We start from the raw sequence: 21797 nt of genomic DNA on the forward strand, positions 1-21797 counted from the left end.
AATTCAGTGATCATATTATTGTAGAAACATGATGGCCACTCCAGATAAAATTGGAGTATTATGTAGGAACTGTGAAGCAACAAAAGATGTTCATGCCTTTCCGAACTTAGTGGATTATAGTTAGTAAAAGATTCACTTCTTGATACTCCCTCTGTAAAGAAAATATAAGATCGTTACAGAAAACGATCTTATATTTCTTTACAGAGGCAGTACTAAACATTCACTGTTTAGTACAAATTGCACTTGTTGCTACTAATCACTTGTATTTCTTTTATACAGTGCATTTCTCTGCTTCCGTCGCATGATTCGGTGGTTAGTAGAAACATGCTATTACTACGTTAACTAGAAACAGATTTGCACTCAAGGGGGAAATAAAGTTGAGTTATTCATCTGCTGTAGAGGCTCAGCAGCTGCTTGGAATCTGCTCAAGACCTGGACATTTAGCTCATCAAATTGTCTTAATTCACCATGGTTATGTGATTCCAGTGCAACAGGGAAGGATGGCCAGAGCCTCGTTATCTTGGGTTCTATGGCCAAAATGTAAAGAACGTAATCTAGGCATCTTAATATCTCCAGATCCGGAGTACTGAAGCAGCAACATTGACTCTACAATTGATTACGGACATCGGCATTCACTGAAATAGCAAAACTGACTTCACCATTGACTCTGGTTGGCAGTTCATAGCCAACGAGTATAGTAACAATAGTTACCTTACTCTTCCCACCATTACCCACACAATTGAAGAGACAGCGAAAGAAGCTCCCATTAATTTCCTGTAGATTCAGATCGATGTCGGTTTCCTGCTGGTGGCAAGCTTTCTCCCGTCCATGTATGTGTACTGGTAGTATTACTGTTTTGACTAGCTGAACTTTCTGCATCGGGCTAGTGTGCGTTGCAGTAGTATTACTGTTTCAAAATAGTTCAGGTCCGAAGGTGTTGCCATTTATGGTGTGCGGCTTGCTTGCACTGGTAGCTCCTCAATCTGAACTGAACACATTTTCTTTCTTGAGTGTGTAATGGGGGAAGGATATGGTCGATAAAACTAAGACGCACCGAGAGAGATGTGCCACATCAGCGTACTCCTCTTTAGATTTGTGTGCTGGAAATGTTCAATGATCTATGCTCGACTGCATCGATCAAAAAGGAAAAAAATAAAAGAAAACCATTGTTTGAGCATAAACAGAAGCATGCCTGACAGAAAACCAACAGTTTGAAGTACACTGGTGCATGCATTAGTCTTTTGCACGGTCACTGTGAAGCCTCATATGAGCAGTCTGACCGGGTCGGGCCAGAAGCCTCATATGAGTTCCTCCTCATACTCACTAGTTCAATTTGTTCCAAAGTTCAGAGAACATAGTTCTGGACCTTCCGGTGCAATGCAGCCAACTGTTCGTCTAGCTGCAGTCTGTGACTGTGATGATGCTTTCATCCCCTGCACACAGCTTTGCAAGCGCATAATCCCTAAATATTTTGATTAGAATTATAGCAAAACCCTCTAGCTGTCAAATGGAACAAAAAAGGCTTCATTTGTTTAGCATTTTACATTGTCAATAGAAAAAAAATCATATTTATTTATCATTTTTTTATTGCACGATAAGTTTAACAGCTCAAAGTCATATGTTTCATCTGTTCAGGAACCGATCCATATTAGACTTAAAAGAACTTGATGTACACCACTAGCCCTCAGCACTCTGGACACTACTGTACATCAAATCTCTCATTGTGCAGGAAAAAAAGTTAAAAAAAACTCTGAATTTGAGCATTCTGCACAAATTGAATCATTCTGCTGAAACAGAATTTGTATTATTGCAGAGATGTGTGCATAGTCCTTTTTGCCATCTTATATATATATAAAAAGAAATTCAGCTAGATCTACATGGTGGCCACTCCAGATAAAAAATTCAGCTAGAGTATTACGTAGGAACTGTGAAGCAAAAAAGGGAGCTTAGAGACCAAGAAAGGAAGTTCATGCCTTTCCAAACCTAGCGGATTATTGTTAGTAAAAATTGCACTTGTTGATAGTAAACATTCGGTGTTTAGTAGAATTGCACTTGTTGCTACTAAGCACTTGTTTTGCTTTCATATGGTGCATTTCTCAGCTTTCTTCAGAGGATTCGGTGTTTAGTAGAAACATGCTATTAATTTCAACTATGATGTTATTACCCGCAAAAAAAAATAAAATAAACTACGATACGACAAACAGATTTGCACTGAATGGAGAAATAAAATTGAGTTATTCATCTGTTGTAGAGGCTCGGCAGCTGCTTGGAATCTGCTCGAGACCTGGACGTTTGACTGACCAAAATGTCTAATTCACTATGGTTACGTGGTTCCAGCGAAACAGAGAAGGATGGCCAGCGCGGTATCCTAACTGTTAGCCCAAACTACAGTTTAACTAGCCTCTTGTATGCACTGCTACACACAAACAGAAATAGCTCCTGTACTAGTACTGCTATGTTTGCTTGTACACAGCCAACTATTCTAAGAGCACACACAAGCGTACTAGTAAGTCACTTGAGCCTTGGTTGTTTCTATTGCACTGGAATGGCCTGAACTACAACGATGGGATATAGCTCCTTTCACCACGAACATGCACATCACATTCCAAGGAAACTACTAGCTAGCTATGTAAACTTCTAGGAAATTACTAGGAACCTGCTGCTTCCTTTACAAGCCAAGGAAACTGATACTTCCTATCTAAACTTTGCTGCCCAACGTGGTGTGCCCGTAGAAAGGGTTTTAGCTCACACTAACAAGGCACATGCATGTGTTTAGTGTGTGTTGATGGCAAACATACAGAGACGGAAATGCACTCTGCCTTGAGAAAGAAGCTCCATAAGATTCGAAATATTGAGGACAAACACTAGATACATATATACTTGTCATGCTTGGAACATAACGTTGCAAAACACAAGCGTGCCAGGAGACTCCTGTAAGTGGCTGTACAAGATAAAGTGACAAAATTTCAAATATGAATTATCCAACCTACACATCGCCAAATTTGGATTTAGAAGGTGACTTTTCTGTTGCCAAACTTTAGGCCGTAGCACAGTAGCCTACAGCCGAAACGTACATCTTGATCACCAGAGTTGATGGCAAGATAGGCCAGTCAACAAGGCTTCAAAGTCTCCAGCTGCCAGATTTGACTGTCAAATGTGCCTGTAGCAACAAATAATATAGTATCAGGAACCAACTGAGAAAAAGCAAGAACACGAGTCCATTGGTAACCTGACATTGCACTACTAACATACATAGCTTTTAACTCACCGATTTTGTAACAAAAATACGGACTGCCCGCCAATATATAGCTAGAGTAAGCAAAATCGTAAATTCACATTCTACACTTTCAACGAACAACAGCTGTCCCTGCCTATGTTGGCAGCCGGATATGTACAACTCGAAAGAAAAGTCGAATGGTCCAAATCTCACAAAATGTGATCAGAAGATATTCTTACGTGTTGAAACATTTTAACACATTAGCAACTCAAAGCAGATTGTTATCCCAATGCATCGTGCAAGACTTCAACTCCATCACATCCACCAACATTGGTTATCCCTAGAAGCATAAGAATTCAATTAGTGAAAGTGTCAGGCAAAGACAAATGGATAATGGAAGGCACAAATAAGTCCGTTACACAGTTGAGCCGGCAAACATAACTTGACTAATATAACTCTAGTTGCAGATTTTTGAACCTTGAGGGTACACTCCGACCCTTCAACCAAATGAACAAAATTTTCCTTCATTTGTTTGAACTAAGGAGGGTACCCATAAGGTTCCAAATTTACATTCCTAAAAATAAACTCTTAATTTTTATAGATGAATTATACAGCCCAGCTTTGGTACTAGCAATATTTAAACAAAACAACATCTATTGTAAATGCAAGGAATGTCCCTGAGTTTACCTAGATACTTCACAATAGAAGTACTACATATATTGTGGATAAGGAATGTTCCTGAAAGCGGTACACTCAGCTACTTCATAATGATAGAATTTAGCCGATAAGAAGAACCACAACATGGTCTAGATTTATCTCATGTAAACTTGCATACCAAGCATACAAAATTAGGAAAACACACCAAACTAATAAACTTCAGCAACAAATTAGTAAGACTGAGCATGAGCAATTACCCGGGGAATAAAAAGCTGTGAAAGGATGGTAGTCAATGATATAGCTTGTTTGATGAAGTTTTTTGGATTGCATTGACATAAGATGAACCATGTAGACACTGCCGTTCACATATATAAAAATCACATCAGTATCCTCCGAATATCCCAGTATAGTTTTTGCCCCTCTCACCCCTTTCTCAATCTGAAGAGGGGGCCGAAGAATGTTGTCCATGCCAATGGTCTTCCACATCACCCACGTGGCAACACCGTGATCATTGATGTTCCTGTTCCACATATAGAAGCGTGGATAAGACAATATGGCAAAGCCAAGAGCGCCATCCTCACCCTGAATGATCTGACTATGGCTGGAGTGATCTGCAACCGGTGGACCACTGATCATAGCTAGACTCTCATCTTCCAAATCAAACTCAAGCATGCCATTTGTCGTAGTATCGAACCAATAGAGTGCATTACCAACAAGTGACCCGGGTCTATAAGCATCAATAACCACACATGGAACGGGCGTTGAGATGAGATTGCCCCATGTGTCGGTCTCAGAGGAATAAACACATGCAAGGGGTCGATGATTGTCCTCACTGTACATGATCACCAAGACGACCTTGAAAGGGCTGGAGTGACAGCCGCCATGCACGTGGCCCTGGTCACGGGCAGCACAGAGCACCGCACCATTAACGTAGTGTAAAACCTTTTTGAACTCAGGCAGAATGGCCACGCGGCGCTGCTCGTGAGTGACAGGGGTGCACACGACGATCTCCATGGATGCAGAGTCAATGATGAGGACATGACCGTGGCGACATCCGAGCACGTAGTTCTTGTGGGGGGTCCCGCCAAGTGCACCGTGGTTGTGGCTGCAGCTGTAGCGTCCAAGGTTGAAGCGCTTAGGAGGGATGCGGTCGGGAGCATCAAGGACGGGGGTGAACACGACGTTGTGGTAGTGCCCGAAGAAGCCAAGAAGGGGCGGCTTCCGGTGGTGCGCGTAGAAGCTGCGGAGGAAACTGGGATCGATGACGAGGCGCCGCCACTGCTTGCAGACAGCGGAGGCGCGCGGGAGAGATGACGGCTGCGGCGGGAGGCGGAGGAGGATCTCCCAAAGGAGATCGTCGTCGTCTGGCAGGGAGCTGCCGCGGTGATGGCAGGTCATGCCAGCGCCCTTGCTCTCGCTCATGGTGGTGGGACGTACGAGGGAACGGGAATCGAAGACGCTGGGGGCAAAGGCAAGGTTTGATTTCTAGTCTGGCCCGATCGATCCTAGTCCTAGTCCCTATCGGAGACTATGTATATATCTGTGTTGTATAATGATTATTATATTATCTCAAGCAAACAAACGTGGGCTTCTGGTTCAATCCAAGTAGATAGGAAGAGTTTGCCTCTTGTTTTTTTTTTGTTGGACCTAGTTAGTAATGTTATTTTCCCCTGACAATCAAGATTCTAGACTGCACATCGAACTACAACCGACGATCTCAACGATACATATGCTCGAGACAGATGTTTGGGAAAAAGGGGAGACCCTTCTAAGAGGCTTTACAACAACAATAACAACAACAACAAAGCCTTTAGTCCCAAACAAGTTGGGATAGGCTAGACGTGAAACCCATAAGATCTTGCAACCAACTCATGGCTCTGGCACATGGATAGCAAGCTTTCACGCATCCCTGTCCATAGCTAGCTCTTTGGTGATACTCTAATCCTTCAGGTCTCTCTTAACGGACTCCGCCTGAGGGAGTCCTGGATTAGGGGGTGTCCGGACAGCCGGACTATATCCTTTGGCCGGACTGTTGGACTATGAAGATACAAGATTGAAGACTCCGTCCCGTGTCCGGAAGGGACTTTCCTTGGCGATACGGATATACAGATCTCCTACCATTGTAACCGACTTTGTGTAACCCTAACCCTCTCCGGTGTCTATATAAACCGGAGGGTTTTAGTCCATAGGACAACAGAGACAACATACAATCATACCATAGGCTAGCTTCTAGGGTTTAGCCTCTCTGATCTCGTGGTAGACCTACTCTTGTACTACCCATATCATCAATATTAATCAAGCAGGACGTAGGGTTTTACCTCCATCGAGAGGGCCCGAACCTGGGTAAAACTTCATGTCCCTTGCCTCCTGTTACCATCCGGCCTAGACGCACAGTTCGGGACCCCCTACCCGAGATCAGCCGGTTTTGACACCGACATTGGTGCTTTCATTGAGAGTTCCTCTGTGTCGTCGTCATCAGGAAGGATGCCTCGCCCCGTCTTTAAAGACGGCACCATTGCTAAGGAAGCTTTGGCTGTCAGCCAAACCCTCCGACTAGGTGGTTTTCTTATGACCGCCCGTTCGGCTTCTGTGCCGACGATGACCTCTCGGGCCATCGAAAACAATCTTCATGTCAGCTCGGAACTCGCCGAGCAGTTAGATCCAATGGAGCTCTCCTCCATAAACGAGCTCTTGGATCGCTTCGCCGCCCTGGGAGTCACTACGGATTACGACCAGATTGAGCCTAAACCCGATCTGAGAGAGATTAACTCTCCCCAAGTCACCCATCGCGTTGCCGTGGTAGAGGGACAGTGCGGCGACCCTTCATCTATCTTAAGGACTCGTTACGTCCGGATTCCTGATCCCTCCAAGCCGGATACCCGTGGAGGGGAGGATATCACTCAAGACCTGAACTTAGAGTCAGGCGACGGACTGGATTCTTTGGACAACATCCAGAAATCCAAATTTTCGAACTCGGAAATTCCTCGGCTTCTGAGCCTCAGATGGGGTGAGGCTTCAGATTTAATTCCACCCACCCACCCGAACATTAGCGATCTATCCCAAATTAGGCAAGAGCCCGAAGAAACAGTACATCATTACTGGGCCAGATTCCTCCTGGTTATGAACATGATAAAGGACTGCCGCGAGGAAGACGCGATTTCATTCTTCTGCAATAATTGCATGGACAAGGGAATCCTCAACGCCATAAGTCGCCGCGATATTACACGCTTCGCTGACTTGGCGTCCATAGTACGAAAGTACTGTGCAATGGAAAGCGCCCGGAAAACCGAAATAAAATTTTGGGACAATCCGGCCCTGAATGCAAAACCAGTCCGAAATAAAAGGGTGCATCACCGCCAAACAACCGGGTCAAAAACCAAAAAGCAAAAACCCTCTACAGGGCATGGAACCGTATTGGAAGGATGGCTTAATGGACCCTGTAAAATTCACAGTACAGAGGACGCCACACCAACTCACAGCCTTAGAGCATGTTAGATACTCCGGCAGGTGGCCAAAATTGGCGAAAATCTCCTAATTCCGGAGGCCACAGAAGGCCACCCCAGAGACACCAATACGGTATTAACAGTCTTCGAGACCTTCGCATCAGATAATATGTGAAAAAGGACACTCCGCAGCCTTGCCGAAGTCTACCAAGTAGCAACAATAAATCCATGGAGTGACACGGCTATTACCTTTAACGCCAGTGATGAACCTAAATTCCGAACAGCCCGAGCACCAGCCACATTGGTCCTCAGTCCAATAGTGGACGACTTTCGTCTTACCAAGGTACTCATGGACGGCGGCAGCGGATTGAACCTCATTTATGAGGAAACTCTTCAACAAATGGAAATAGAATGGAACCGCATCGAGCGAAGCAGCACAACCTTTAGAGGAATAATCCCCAGTCGGGAAGCGCGCTGTACAGGAAAAATCACACTAGATGTGGTGTTCGGCACGCCGGATAATTACAGGTCCGAAGAGGTCACGTTCCATGTGGCCCCGTTCAGCAATGGTTATCACGCTCTGCTAGGGCGGGAAGCGTTTACAATCTTCCAAGCAATACCCCATTACGGGTACGTGAAGCTCAAGATGCCCGGGCCCAATGGGATCATCACTCTCGCTAGTGATCCGGACATAGCACTTCGCGCCGAAAACAAGACAGTCGCACTGGCCCTCGAGGCACTATCCGAAGCCCTAGCGGCTAAGGAACTGACTGCGCTGCGCTCTACGGTGAACAGGGACGATGTGGTACTCGACAAAAGATCCAAGTCCACCTCCTTTAAACCAGCGGATGAAATAGTCAAATTCCAAGTCCATCCAACGGACCCCAATAAAACAGCTTCCATCGGGGCACATTTTAACCCTGATGTAGATGCCGCACTGCGAGAGTTCCTACGAGAGAACTGGGACATTTTCGCCTGGCACCCTTCAGACATGCCAGGAATCCCACGCAGGCTGGCCGAGCACAGCTTAAATATCCAAACAGGATTCAAACTTGTCAAACATGCTCTTTGGCGTTTTTTTGAACCTAAGAGACAGGCCATGGGAGAGGAGCTAGCAAAGCTATTGGAGGCCGGATTCATTAGAGATATAAAACATCCGGACTGGCTAGCAAACCTGGTGATGGTACCAAAGAAGGACAAATCCTGGCGCCTGTGTGTTGATTTTAAAGACCTTAACAAGGCCTGCCCAAAGGATCCCTCCCCCCTCCCCCGCATTGATCAAATTATCGATGCTATCGCAGGACACGATTCGTTGTGTTTCCTCGACGCATATTCTGAAGGAAATATGCCCTAGAGGCAATAATAAAGTTATTATTTATTTCCTTATAATCATGATAAATGTTTATTATTCATGCTAGAATTGTATTAACCGGAAACATAATACATGTGTGAATACATAGACAAACAAAGTGTCACTAGTATGCCTCTACTTGACTAGCTCGTTAATCAAAGATGGTTATGTTTCCTAACCATGAACAATGAGTTGTTATTTGATTAACGAGATCACATCATTAGTTGAATGATCTGATTGACATGACCCATTCCATTAGCTTAGCACACGATCGTTTAGTATGTTGCTATTGCTTTCTTCATGACTTATACATGTTCCTATGACTATGAGATTATGCAACTCCCGTTTGCCGGAGGAACACTTTGGGTGCTACCAAACGTCACAACGTTACTGGGTGATTATAAAGGAGCATTACAGGTGTCTCCGAAGGTAGATGTTGGGTCCGATGAATATTGAGGCTCGTGGCGGATATCGTTATTTTCTCACCTTCACAGATGATTTAAGCAGATATGGGTATATTTACTTAATGAAACATAAATCTGAAACATTTGAAAGGTTCAAAGAATTTCAGAGTGAAGTTGAAAATCATCGTAACAAGAAAATAAAGTTTCTACGATCTGATCGTGGAGGAGAATATTTGAGTTACGAGTTTGGTGTACATTTGAAAAACTGTGGAATAGTTTCGCAACTCACGCCACCCGGAACACCACAACGTAATGGTGTGTCCGAACGTCGTAATCATACTTTACTAGATATGGTGCGATCTATGATGTCTCTTACTGATTTACCGCTATCATTTTGGGGTTATGCCCTAGAGACGGCCGCATTCACGTTAAATAGGGCACCATCAAAATCCGTTGAGATGACGCCTTATGAACTGTGGTTTGGCAAGAAACCAAAGTTGTCGTTTCTTAAAGTTTGGGGCTGCAATGCTTATGTGAAAAAGCTTCAACCTGATAAGCTCGAACCCAAATCGGAGAAATGTGTCTTCATAGGATATCCAAAGGAAACTATTGGATACACCTTCTATCACAGATCCGAAGGCAAGACTTTTGTTGCTAAATTCGGAAACTTTCTTGAGAAGGAGTTTCTCTCGAAAGAAGTGAGTGGGAGGAAAGTAGAACTTGACGAGGTAACTGTACCTACTCCCTTGTTGGAAAGTAGTACATCGCAGAAAATTGTTTCTGCGACACCTACACCAATAAGTGAGGAAGTTAATGATAATGATCATGAAACTTCAGAACAAGATACTACTGAACCTCGTAGATCAAGCAGAGTAAGATCCGCACGAGAGTGGTACGGTGATCCAGTTCTGGAAGTCATGCTACTAGATCATGATGAACCTACGAACTATGAAGAAGCGATGGTGAGCCCAGATTCCGCAAAGTGACTTGAAGCCATGAAATCTGAGATGGGATCCATGTATGAGAACAAAGTATGGACTTTGGTTGACTTGCCCGATGATCGGCAAGCAATTGAGAATAAATGGATCTTCAAGAAGAAGACTGACGCTGATGGTAATGTTACTGTCTACAAAGCTCGACTTGTCGCGAAAGGTTTTCGACAAGTTCAAGGGATTGACTACGATGAGACCTTCTCACCCGTAGCGATGCTTAAGTCCGTCCGAATCATGTTAGCGATTGCCGCATTTTATGATTATGAAATTTGGCAGATGGATGTAAAAACTGCATTCCTGAATGGATTTCTGGAAGAAGAGTTGTATATGATGCAACCGGAAGGTTTTGTCGATCCAAAGGGAGCTAACAAAGTGTGCAAGCTCCAGCGATCCATTTATGGACTGGTGCAAGCCTCTCGGAGTTGGAATAAACGTTTTGATAGTGTGATCAAAGCATTCGGTTTTATACAGACTTTCGGAGAAGCCTGTATTTACAAGAAAGTGAGTGGGAGCTCTGTAGCATTTCTGATATTATATGTGGATGACATATTGCTAATTGGAAATGATATAGAATTTCTGGATAGCATAAAGGGATACTTGAATAAAAGTTTTTCAATGAAAGACCTCGGTGAAGCTGCTTACATATTAGGCATTAAGATCTATAGAGATAGATCAAGAAGCTTAATTGGACTTTCACAAAGCACATACCTTGACAAAATTTTGAAGAAGTTAAAAATGGATCAAGTAAAGAAAGGGTTCTTGCCTATGTTACAAGGTGTGAAATTGAGTAAGACTCAATGCCCGACCACTGCAGAAGGTAGAGAGAATATGAAATATGTTCCCTATGCATCAGCCATAGGATCTATCATGTATGCAATGCTGTGTACCAGACCTGATGTGTGCCTTGCTATAAGTTTAGCAGGGAGGTACCAAAGTAATCCAGGAATGGATCACTGGACAGCGGTCAAGAACATCCTGAAATACCTGAAAAGGACTAAGGATATGTTTCTCGTATATGGAGGTGACAAAGAGCTCACCGTAAAAGGTTACGTTGATGCAAGCTTTGACACTGATCCGGACGATTCTAAATCGCAAACCGGATACGTGTTTACATTAAACGGTGGAGCTGTCAGTTGGTGCAGTTCTAAACAAAGCGTCGTAGCGGGATCTACATGTGAAGCGGAGTACATAGCTGCTTCGGAAGCAGCGAACGAAGGAGTCTGGATGAAGGAGTTCATATCCGATCTAGGTGTCATACCTAATGCATCGGGTCCAATGAAAATCTTTTGTGACAATACTGGTGCAATTGCCTTGGCAAAGGAATCCAGATTTCACAAAAGGACCAAACACATCAAGAGACGCTTCAACTCCATCCGGGATCTAGTCTAGGTGGGAGACATAGAGATTTGCAAGATACATACGGATCTGAATGTTGCAGACCCGTTGACTAAGCCTCTTCCACGAGCAAAACATGATCAACACCAAAGCTCCATGGGTGTTAGAATCATTACAGTGGAATCTAGATTATTGACTCTAGTGCAAGTGGGAGACTGAAGGAAATATGCCCTAGAGGCAATAATAAAGTTATTATTTATTTCCTTATAATCATGATAAATGTTTATTATTCATGCTAGAATTGTATTAACCGGAAACATAATACATGTGTGAATACATAGACAAACAAAGTGTCACTAGTATGCCTCTACTTGACTAGCTCGTTAATCAAAGATGGTTATGTTTCCTAACCATGAACAATGAGTTGTTATTTGATTAACGAGATCACATCATTAGTTGAATGATCTGATTGACATGACCCATTCCATTAGCTTAGCACACGATCGTTTAGTATGTTGCTATTGCTTTCTTCATGACTTATACATGTTCCTATGACTATGAGATTATGCAACTCCCGTTTGCCAGAGGAACACTTTGGGTGCTACCAAACGTCACAACGTTACTGGGTGATTATAAAGGAGCATTACAGGTGTCTCCGAAGGTAGATGTTGGGTTGGCGTATATCGAGATTAGGATTTGTCACTCCGATTGTCGGAGAGGTATCTCTGGGCCCTCTCGGTAATACACATCACATAAGCCTTGCAAGCATTACAACTAATATGTTAGTTGTAAGATGATGTATTACGGAACGAGTAAAGAGACTTGCCGATAACGAGATTGAACTAGGTATTGGATACCGACGATCGAATCTCGGGCAAGTAACATACCGATGACAAAGGGAACAACGTATATTGTTATGCGGTCTGACCGATAAAGATCTTCGTAGAATATGTAGGAGCCAATATGGGCATCCAGGTCCCGCTATTGGTTATTGACCGGAGACGTGTCTCGGTCATGTCTACATTGTTCTCGAACCCGTAGGGTCCGCACGCTTAAGGTTACGATGACAGTTACATTATGAGTTTATGCATTTTGATGTACCGAAGGTTGTTTGGAGTCCCGGATGTGATCATGGACATGACGAGGAGTCTCGAAATGGCCGAGACGTAAAGATTGATATATTGGAAGCCTATGTTTGGATATCGGATGTGTTCCGGGTGAAATCGGGATTTTACCGGAATACCGGGAGGGTTACCGGAACCCCCCGGGAGCTATATGGGCCATAGTGGGCCTTGGTGGAAAAGAGAAGAGGCTGCCCTAGATGGGCTGTGCGCCTCCCCCTTCCCCTAGTCCTATTAGGACTAGGAGAGGTGGCCGGCCCCCTCCTCCTCTTTTCCCCCTCCGCGAATCCTATTCCGACTAGGATTGGGGGGGGAATCCTACTCCTAGAGGGAGTAGGACTCTCCTACGCCCTCCTCCTTGGCCGGCCAGCCTCCCCCCTCTACTCCTTTATATACGGAGGCAGGGGGCACCTCTAGACACACAAGTTGATCCACGTGATCTATTCCTTAGCCGTGTGCGGTGCCCCCTGCCACCATATACCTCGATAATACTGTAGCGGAGTTTAGGCGAAGCCCTGCTGCTGTAGTACATCAAGATCGTCACCACGCCGTCGTGCTGACGGAACTCTTCCCCGGCACTTTGCTGGATCGGAGTCCGGGGATCGTCATCGAGCTGAACGTGTGCTCGAACTCAGAGGCGCCGTAGTTTCGGTGCTTGATCGGTTGGATCGTGAAGACGTACGACTACTTCCTCTACGTCGTGTCATCGCTTCCGCAGTCGGTCTGCGTTGGGTACGTAGACAACACTCTCCCCCTCGTTGCTATGCATCACATGATCTTGCGTGTGCGTAGGAAATTTTTTGAAATTACTACGAAACCCAACATTGGTATCAGAGCCTAGGTTATTTATGTTGATGTTATATGCACGAGTAGAACACAAGTGAGTTGTGGACGATACAAGTCATACTGCCTACCAGCATGTCATACTTTGGTTCGGCGGTATTGTTGGACGAGACGACCCGGACCAACCTTACGCGTACGCTTACGCGAGACCGGTTCCCTCGACGTGCTTTGCACAGAGATGGCTTACGGGCGACTGTCTCTCCAACTTTAGTTGACCAAGTATGGCTACGCCCGGTCCTTGCGAAGGCTAAAACGGAGTCTATTTGACAAACTATCGTTGTGGTTTTGATGCGTAGGTGAGATTGGTTCTTATTTAAGCCCGTAGCAGCCACGTAAAACATGCAACAACAAAGTAGAGGACGTCTAACTTGTTTTTGCAGGGCATGTTGTGATGTGATATGGTCAAGGCATGATGCTGAATTTTATTGTATGAGATGATCATGTTTTATAACCGAGTTATCGGCAACTGGCAGGAGCCATATGGTTGTCGCTTTATTGTATGCAATGCAATCGCGATGTAATGCTTTACTTTATTACTAAACGGTAGTGATAGTCGTGGAAGCATAAGATTGGCGAGATGACAACGATGCTACGATGGAGATCAAGGTGTCGCGCCGGTGACGATGGTGATCATGACGGTGCTTCGAAGATGGAGATCACAGGCACAAGATGATGATGGCCATATCATATCACTTATATTGATTGCATGTGATGTTTATCTTTTATGCATCTTATCTTGCTTTGATTGACGGTAGCATTATAAGATGATCTCTCACTAAATTATCAAGAAGTGTTCTCCCTGAGTATGCACCATTGCGAAAGTTCTTCGTGCTGAGACACCACGTGATGATCGGGTGTGATAGGCTCTACGTTCAAATACAACGGGTGCAAAACAGTTGCGCACGCAGAATACTCAGGTTATACTTGACGAGCCAAGCATATACAGATATGGCCTCGGAACACAGAGACCGAAAGGTCGAGCGTGAATCATATAGTAGATATGATCAACATAATGATGTTCACCGATGAAACTACTCCATCTCACGTGATGATCGGACATGGTTTAGTTGATTTGGATCACGTGATCACTTAGAGGATTAGAGGGATGTCTATCTAAGTGGGAGTTCTTAAGTAATATGATTAATTGAACTTAAATTTATCATGAACTTAGTACCTGATAGTATCTTGCTTGTTTATGTTGATTGTAGATAGATGGCTCGTGCTGTTGTTCCGTTGAATTTTAATGCGTTCCTTGAGAAAGCAAAGTTGAAAGATGATGGTAGCAATTACACGGACTGGGTCCGTAACTTGAGGATTATCCTCATTGCTGCACAGAAGAATTACGTCCTGGAAGCACCGCTGGGTGCCAGGCCTGCTGCTGGAGCAACGCCAGATGTTATGAACGTCTGGCAGAGCAAAGCTGATGACTACTCGATAGTTCAGTGTGCCATGCTTTACGGCTTAGAATCGGGACTTCAACGACGTTTTGAACGTCATGGAGCATATGAGATGTTCCAGGAGTTGAAGTTAATATTTCAAGCAAATGCCCAGATTGAGAGATATGAAGTCTCCAATAAATTCTATAGCTGCAAGATGGAGGAGAACAGTTCTGTCAGTGAGCATATACTCAAAATGTCTGGGTATAATAATCACTTGATTCAATTGGGAGTTAATCTTCCAGATGATTGCGTCATTGACAGAATTCTCCAATCACAGCCACCAAGCTACAAGAGCTTCGTGATGAACTATAATATGCAAGGGATGAACAAGACTATTCCCGAGCTCTTCGCGATGCTGAAAGCTGCGGAGGTAGAAATCAAGAAAGAGCATCAAGTGTTGATGGTCAACAAGACCACTAGTTTCAAGAAAAAGGGCAAAGGAAAGAAGAAGGGGAACTTCAAGAAGAACAGCAAGCCAGTTGCTGCTCAAGAGAAGAAACCCAAGTCTGGACCTAAGCCTGAAACTGAGTGCTTCTACTGCAAGCAGACTGGTCACTGGAAGCGGAACTGCCCCAAGTATTTGGCGGATAAGAAGGATGGCAAAGTGAACAAAGGTATATGTGATATACATGTTATTGATGTGTACCTTACTAATGCTCGCAGTAGCACCTGGGTATTTGATACTGGTTCTGTTGCTAATATTTGCAACTCGAAACAGGGGCTACGGATTAAGCGAAGATTGGCTAAGGACGAGGTGACGATGCGCGTGGGAAACGGTTCCAAAGTCGATGTGATCGCGGTCGGCACGCTACCTCTACATCTACCTTCGGGATTAATATTAGACCTAAATAATTGTTATTTGGTGCCAGCGTTGAGCATGAAACATTATATCTGGATCTTGTTTAATGCGAGACGGTTATTCATTTAAATCAGAGAATAATGGTTGTTCTATTTATATGAGTAATATCTTTTATGGTCATGCACCCTTGAAGAGTGGTCTATTCTTATTGAATCTCGATAGTAGTAATGCACATATTCATAATGTTGAAGCCAAAAGATGCAGAGTTGATAATGAAAGTGCAACTTATTTGTGGCACTATCGTTTAGGTCATATCGGTATAAAGCGCATGAAGAAACTCCATACTGATGGACTTTTGGAACCACTTGATTATGAATCACTTGGTACTTGCGAACCGTGCCTCATGGGCAAGATGACTAAAACACCGTTCTCCGGTACTATGGAGAGAGCAACAGATTTGTTGGAAATCATACATACCGATGTATCTGGTCCGATGAATATTGAGGCTCGTGGCGGATATCGTTATTTTCTCACCTTCACAGATGATTTAAGCAGATATGGGTATATTTACTTAATGAAACATAAATCTGAAACATTTGAAAGGTTCAAAGAATTTCAGAGTGAAGTTGAAAATCATCGTAACAAGAAAATAAAGTTTCTACGATCTGATCGTGGAGGAGAATATTTGAGTTACGAGTTTGGTGTACATTTGAAAAACTGTGGAATAGTTTCGCAACTCACGCCACCCGGAACACCACAACGTAATGGTGTGTCCGAACGTCGTAATCGTACTTTACTAGATATGGTGCGATCTATGATGTCTCTTACTGATTTACCGCTATCATTTTGGGGTTATGCTCTAGAGACGGCCGCATTCACGTTAAATAGGGCACCATCAAAATCCGTTGAGACGACGCCTTATGAACTGTGGTTTGGCAAGAAACCAAAGTTGTCGTTTCTTAAAGTTTGGGGCTGCGATGCTTATGTGAAAAAGCTTCAACCTGATAAGCTCGAACCCAAATCGGAGAAATGTGTCTTCATAGGATATCCAAAGGAAACTATTGGATACACCTTCTATCACAGATCCGAAGGCAAGACTTTTGTTGCTAAATTCGGAAACTTTCTTGAGAAGGAGTTTCTCTCGAAAGAAGTGAGTGGGAGGAAAGTAGAACTTGACGAGGTAACTGTACCTACTCCCTTGTTGGAAAGTAGTACATCGCAGAAAATTGTTTCTGCGACGGCTACACCAATAAGTGAGGAAGTTAATGATAATGATCATGAAACTTCAGAACAAGATACTACTGAACCTCGTAGATCAACCAGAGTAAGATCCGCACCAGAGTGGTACGGTGATCCAGTTCTGGAAGTCATGCTACTAGATCATGATGAACCTACGAACTATGAAGAAGCGATGGTGAGCCCAGATTCCACAAAGTGACTTGAAGCCATGAAATCTGAGATGGGATCCATGTATGAGAACAAAGTATGGACTTTGGTTGACTTGCTCGATGATCGGCAAGCAATTGAGAATAAATGGATCTTCAAGAAGAAGACTGACGCTGATGGTAATGTTACTGTCTACAAAGCTCGACTTGTCGCGAAAGGTTTTCGACAAGTTCAAGGGATTGACTACGATGAGACCTTCTCACCCGTAGCGATGCTTAAGTCCGTCCGAATCATGTTAGCGATTGCCGCATTTTATGATTATGAAATTTGGCAGATGGATGTAAAAACTGCATTCCTGAATGGATTTCTGGAAGAAGAGTTGTATATGATGCAACCGGAAGGTTTTGTCGATCCAAAGGGAGCTAACAAAGTGTGCAAGCTCCAGCGATCCATTTATGGACTGGTGCAAGCCTCTCGGAGTTGGAATAAACGTTTTGATAGTGTGATCAAAGCATTCGGTTTTATACAGACTTTCGGAGAAGCCTGTATTTACAAGAAAGTGAGTGGGAGCTCTGTAGCATTTCTGATATTATATGTGGATGACATATTGCTAATTGGAAATGATATAGAATTTCTGGATAGCATAAAGGGATACTTGAATAAAAGTTTTTCAATGAAAGACCTCGGTGAAGCTGCTTACATATTAGGCATTAAGATCTATAGAGATAGATCAAGAAGCTTAATTGGACTTTCACAAAGCACATACCTTGACAAAATTTTGAAGAAGTTAAAAATGGATCAAGTAAAGAAAGGGTTCTTGCCTGTGTTACAAGGTGTGAAATTGAGTAAGACTCAATGCCCGACCACTGCAGAAGGTAGAGAGAATATGAAAGATGTTCCCTATGCATCAGCCATAGGATCTATCATGTATGCAATGCTGTGTACCAGACCTGATGTGTGCCTTGCTATAAGTTTAGCAGGGAGGTACTAAAGTAATCCAGGAATGGATCACTGGACAGCGGTCAAGAACATCCTGAAATACCTGAAAAGGACTAAGGATATGTTTCTCGTATATGGAGGTGACAAAGAGCTCACCGTAAAAGGTTACGTTGATGCAAGCTTTGACACTGATCCGGACGATTCTAAATCGCAAACCGGATACGTGTTTACATTAAACGGTGGAGCTGTCAGTTGGTGCAGTTCTAAACAAAGCGTCGTAGCGGGATCTACATGTGAAGCGGAGTACATAGCTGCTTCGGAAGCAGCGAACGAAGGAGTCTGGATGAAGGAGTTCATATCCGATCTAGGTGTCATACCTAATGCATCGGGTCCAATGAAAATCTTTTGTGACAATACTGGTGCAATTGCCTTGGCAAAGGAATCCAGATTTCACAAAAGGACCAAACACATCAAGAGACGCTTCAACTCCATCCGGGATCTAGTCCAGGTGGGAGACATAGAGATTTGCAAGATACATACGGATCTGAATGTTGCAGACCCGTTGACTAAGCCTCTTCCACGAGCAAAACATGATCAACACCAAAGCTCCATGGGTGTTAGAATCATTACAGTGGAATCTAGATTATTGACTCTAGTGCAAGTGGGAGACTGAAGGAAATATGCCCTAGAGGCAATAATAAAGTTATTATTTATTTCCTTATAATCATGATAAATGTTTATTATTCATGCTAGAATTGTATTAACCGGAAACATAATACATGTGTGAATACATAGACAAACAAAGTGTCACTAGTATGCCTCTACTTGACTAGCTCGTTAATCAAAGATGGTTATGTTTCCTAACCATGAACAATGAGTTGTTATTTGATTAACGAGATCACATCATTAGTTGAATGATCTGATTGACATGACCCATTCCATTAGCTTAGCACACGATCGTTTAGTATGTTGCTATTGCTTTCTTCATGACTTATACATGTTCCTATGACTATGAGATTATGCAACTCCCGTTTGCCGGAGGAACACTTTGGGTGCTACCAAACGTCACAACGTTACTGGGTGATTATAAAGGAGCATTACAGGTGTCTCCAAAGGTAGATGTTGGGTTGGCGTATATCGAGATTAGGATTTGTCACTCCGATTGTCGGAGAGGTATCTCTGGGCCCTCTCGGTAATACACATCACATAAGCCTTGCAAGCATTACAACTAATATGTTAGTTGTAAGATGATGTATTACGGAACGAGTAAAGAGACTTGCCGATAACGAGATTGAACTAGGTATTGGATACCGACGATCGAATCTCGGGCAAGTAACATACCGATGACAAAGGGAACAACGTATATTGTTATGCGGTCTGACCGATAAAGATCTTCGTAGAATATGTAGGAGCCAATATGGGCATCCAGGTCCCGCTATTGGTTATTGACCGGAGACGTGTCTCGGTCATGTCTACATTGTTCTCGAACCCGTAGGGTCTGCGCGCTTAAGGTTACGATGACAGTTACATTATGAGTTTATGCATTTTGATGTACCGAAGGTTGTTTGGAGTCCCGGATGTGATCATGGACATGAAGAGGAGTCTCGAAATGGCCGAGACATAAAGATTGATATATTGGAAGCCTATGTTTGGATATCGGATGTGTTCCGGGTGAAATCGGGATTTTACCGGAATACCGGGAGGGTTACCGGAACCCCCCGGGAGCTATATGGGCCATAGTGGGCCTTGGTGGAAAAGAGAAGAGGCTGCCCTAGATGGGCTGTGCGCCTCCCCCTTCCCCTAGTCCTATTAGGACTAGGAGAGGTGGCCGGCCCCCTCCTCCTCTTTTCCCCCTCCGCAAATCCTATTCCGACTAGGATTGGGGGGTAATCCTACTCCTAGAGGGAGTAGGACTCTCCTGCGCCCTCCTCCTTGGCCGGCCAGCCTCCCCCCTCTACTCCTTTATATACGGAGGCAGGGGGCACCTCTAGACACACAAGTTGATCCACGTGATCTATTCCTTAGCCGTGTGCGGTGCCCCCTGCCACCATATACCTCGATAATACTGTAGCGGAGTTTAGGCGAAGCCCTGCTGCTGTAGTACATCAAGATCGTAACCACGCCATCGTGCTGACGGAACTCTTCCCCAACACTTTGCTGGATCGGAGTCCGGGGATCGTCATCGAGCTGAACGTGTGCTCGAACTCGGAGGCGCCGTAGTTTCGGTGCTTGATTGGTTGGATCGTGAAGACGTACGACTACTTCCTCTACGTCGTGTCATCGCTTCCGCAGTCGGTCTGCATTGGGTACGTAGACAACACTCTCCCCCTCATTGCTATGCATCACATGATCTTGCGTGTGCGTAGGAAATTTTTTGAAATTACTACGAAACCCAATAGTGGTATCAGAGCCTAGGTTATTTATGTTGATGTTATATGCACGAGTAGAACACAAGTGAGTTGTGGACGATACAAGTCATACTGCCTACCAGCATGTCATACTTTGGTTCGGCGGTATTGTTGGACGAGACGACCCGGACCAACCTTACGCGTACGCTTACGCGAGACCGGTTCCCTCGACGTGCTTTGCACAGAGATGGCTTGCGGGCGACTGTCTCTCCAACTTTAGTTGAACCAAGTATGGCTACGCCCGGTCCTTCCGAAGGTGAAAACGGAGTCTATTTGACAAACTATCGTTGTGGTTTTGATGCGTAGGTGAGATTGGTTCTTATTTAAGCCCGTAGCAGCCACGTAAAACATGCAACAACAAAGTAGAGGACGTCTAACTTGTTTTTGCAGGGCATGTTGTGATGTGATATGGTCAAGGCATGATGCTGAATTTTATTGTATGAGATGATCATGTTTTATAACCGAGTTATCGGCAACTGGCAGGAGCCATATGGTTGTCGCTTTATTGTATGCAATGCAATCGCGATGTAATGCTTTACTTTATTACTAAACGGTAGTGATAGTCGTGGAAGCATAAGATTGGCGAGATGACAACGATGCTACGATGGAGATCAAGGTGTCGCGCCGGTGACGATGGTGATCATGACGGTGCTTCGAAGATGGAGATCACAGGCACAAGATGATGATGGCCATATCATATCACTTATATTGATTGCATGTGATGTTTATCTTTTATGCATCTTATCTTGCTTTGATTGACGGTAGCATTATAAGATGATCTCTCACTAAATTATCAAGAAGTGTTCTCCCTGAGTATGCACCGTTGCGAAAGTTCTTCGTGCTGAGACACCACGTGATGATCGGGTGTGATAGGCTCTACGTTCAAATACAACGGGTGCAAAACAGTTGCGCACGCAGAATACTCAGGTTATACTTGACGAGCCAAGCATATACAGATATGGCCTCGGAACACAGAGACCGAAAGGTCGAGCGTGAATCATATAGTAGATATGATCAACATAATGATGTTCACCGATGAAACTACTCCATCTCACGTGATGATCGGACATGGTTTAGTTGATTTGGATCACGTGATCACTTAGAGGATTAGAGGGATGTCTATCTAAGTGGGAGTTCTTAAGTAATACGATTAATTGAACTTAAATTTATCATGAACTTAGTACCTGATAGTATCTTGCTTGTTTATGTTGATTGTAGATAGATGGCTCGTGCTGTTGTTCCGTTGAATTTTAATGCGTTCCTTGAGAAAGCAAAGTTGAAAGATGATGGTAGAAATTACACGGACTGGGTCCGTAACTTGAGGATTATCCTCATTGCTGCACAGAAGAATTACGTCCTGGAAGCACCGCTGGGTGCCAGGCCTGCTGCTGGAGCAACGCCAGATGTTATGAACGTCTGGCAGAGCAAAGCTGATGACTACTTGATAGTTTAGTGTGCCATGC

The 21797-nt window shown here is 44.0% G+C and overlaps 1 protein-coding gene and 1 pseudogene across 1 annotated transcript; one reads left to right on the forward strand and one right to left on the reverse strand.

Annotated features, from left to right (window-relative positions):
• Window positions 1-21797, forward strand: part of LOC125542588 (uncharacterized) — a 252253-nt pseudogene that overhangs the window by 13339 nt on the left and 217117 nt on the right.
• Window positions 3499-5296, reverse strand: LOC147978287 (uncharacterized). The gene is made up of 2 exons (XM_087546203.1): window positions 4132-5296; window positions 3499-3557 (listed from the first exon to the last, which is right to left on the reverse strand). The coding sequence occupies exons 1-2, from the start codon at window positions 5294-5296 to the stop codon at window positions 3499-3501; spliced, it is 1224 nt and encodes a 407-aa protein (XP_087402329.1).

Source organism: Triticum urartu, chromosome 3A (genome assembly GCF_056163025.1).
Source record: "Triticum urartu cultivar PI428250 chromosome 3A, HENAU_Tu73, whole genome shotgun sequence".
Taxonomy (NCBI): domain Eukaryota; kingdom Viridiplantae; phylum Streptophyta; class Magnoliopsida; order Poales; family Poaceae; genus Triticum; species Triticum urartu.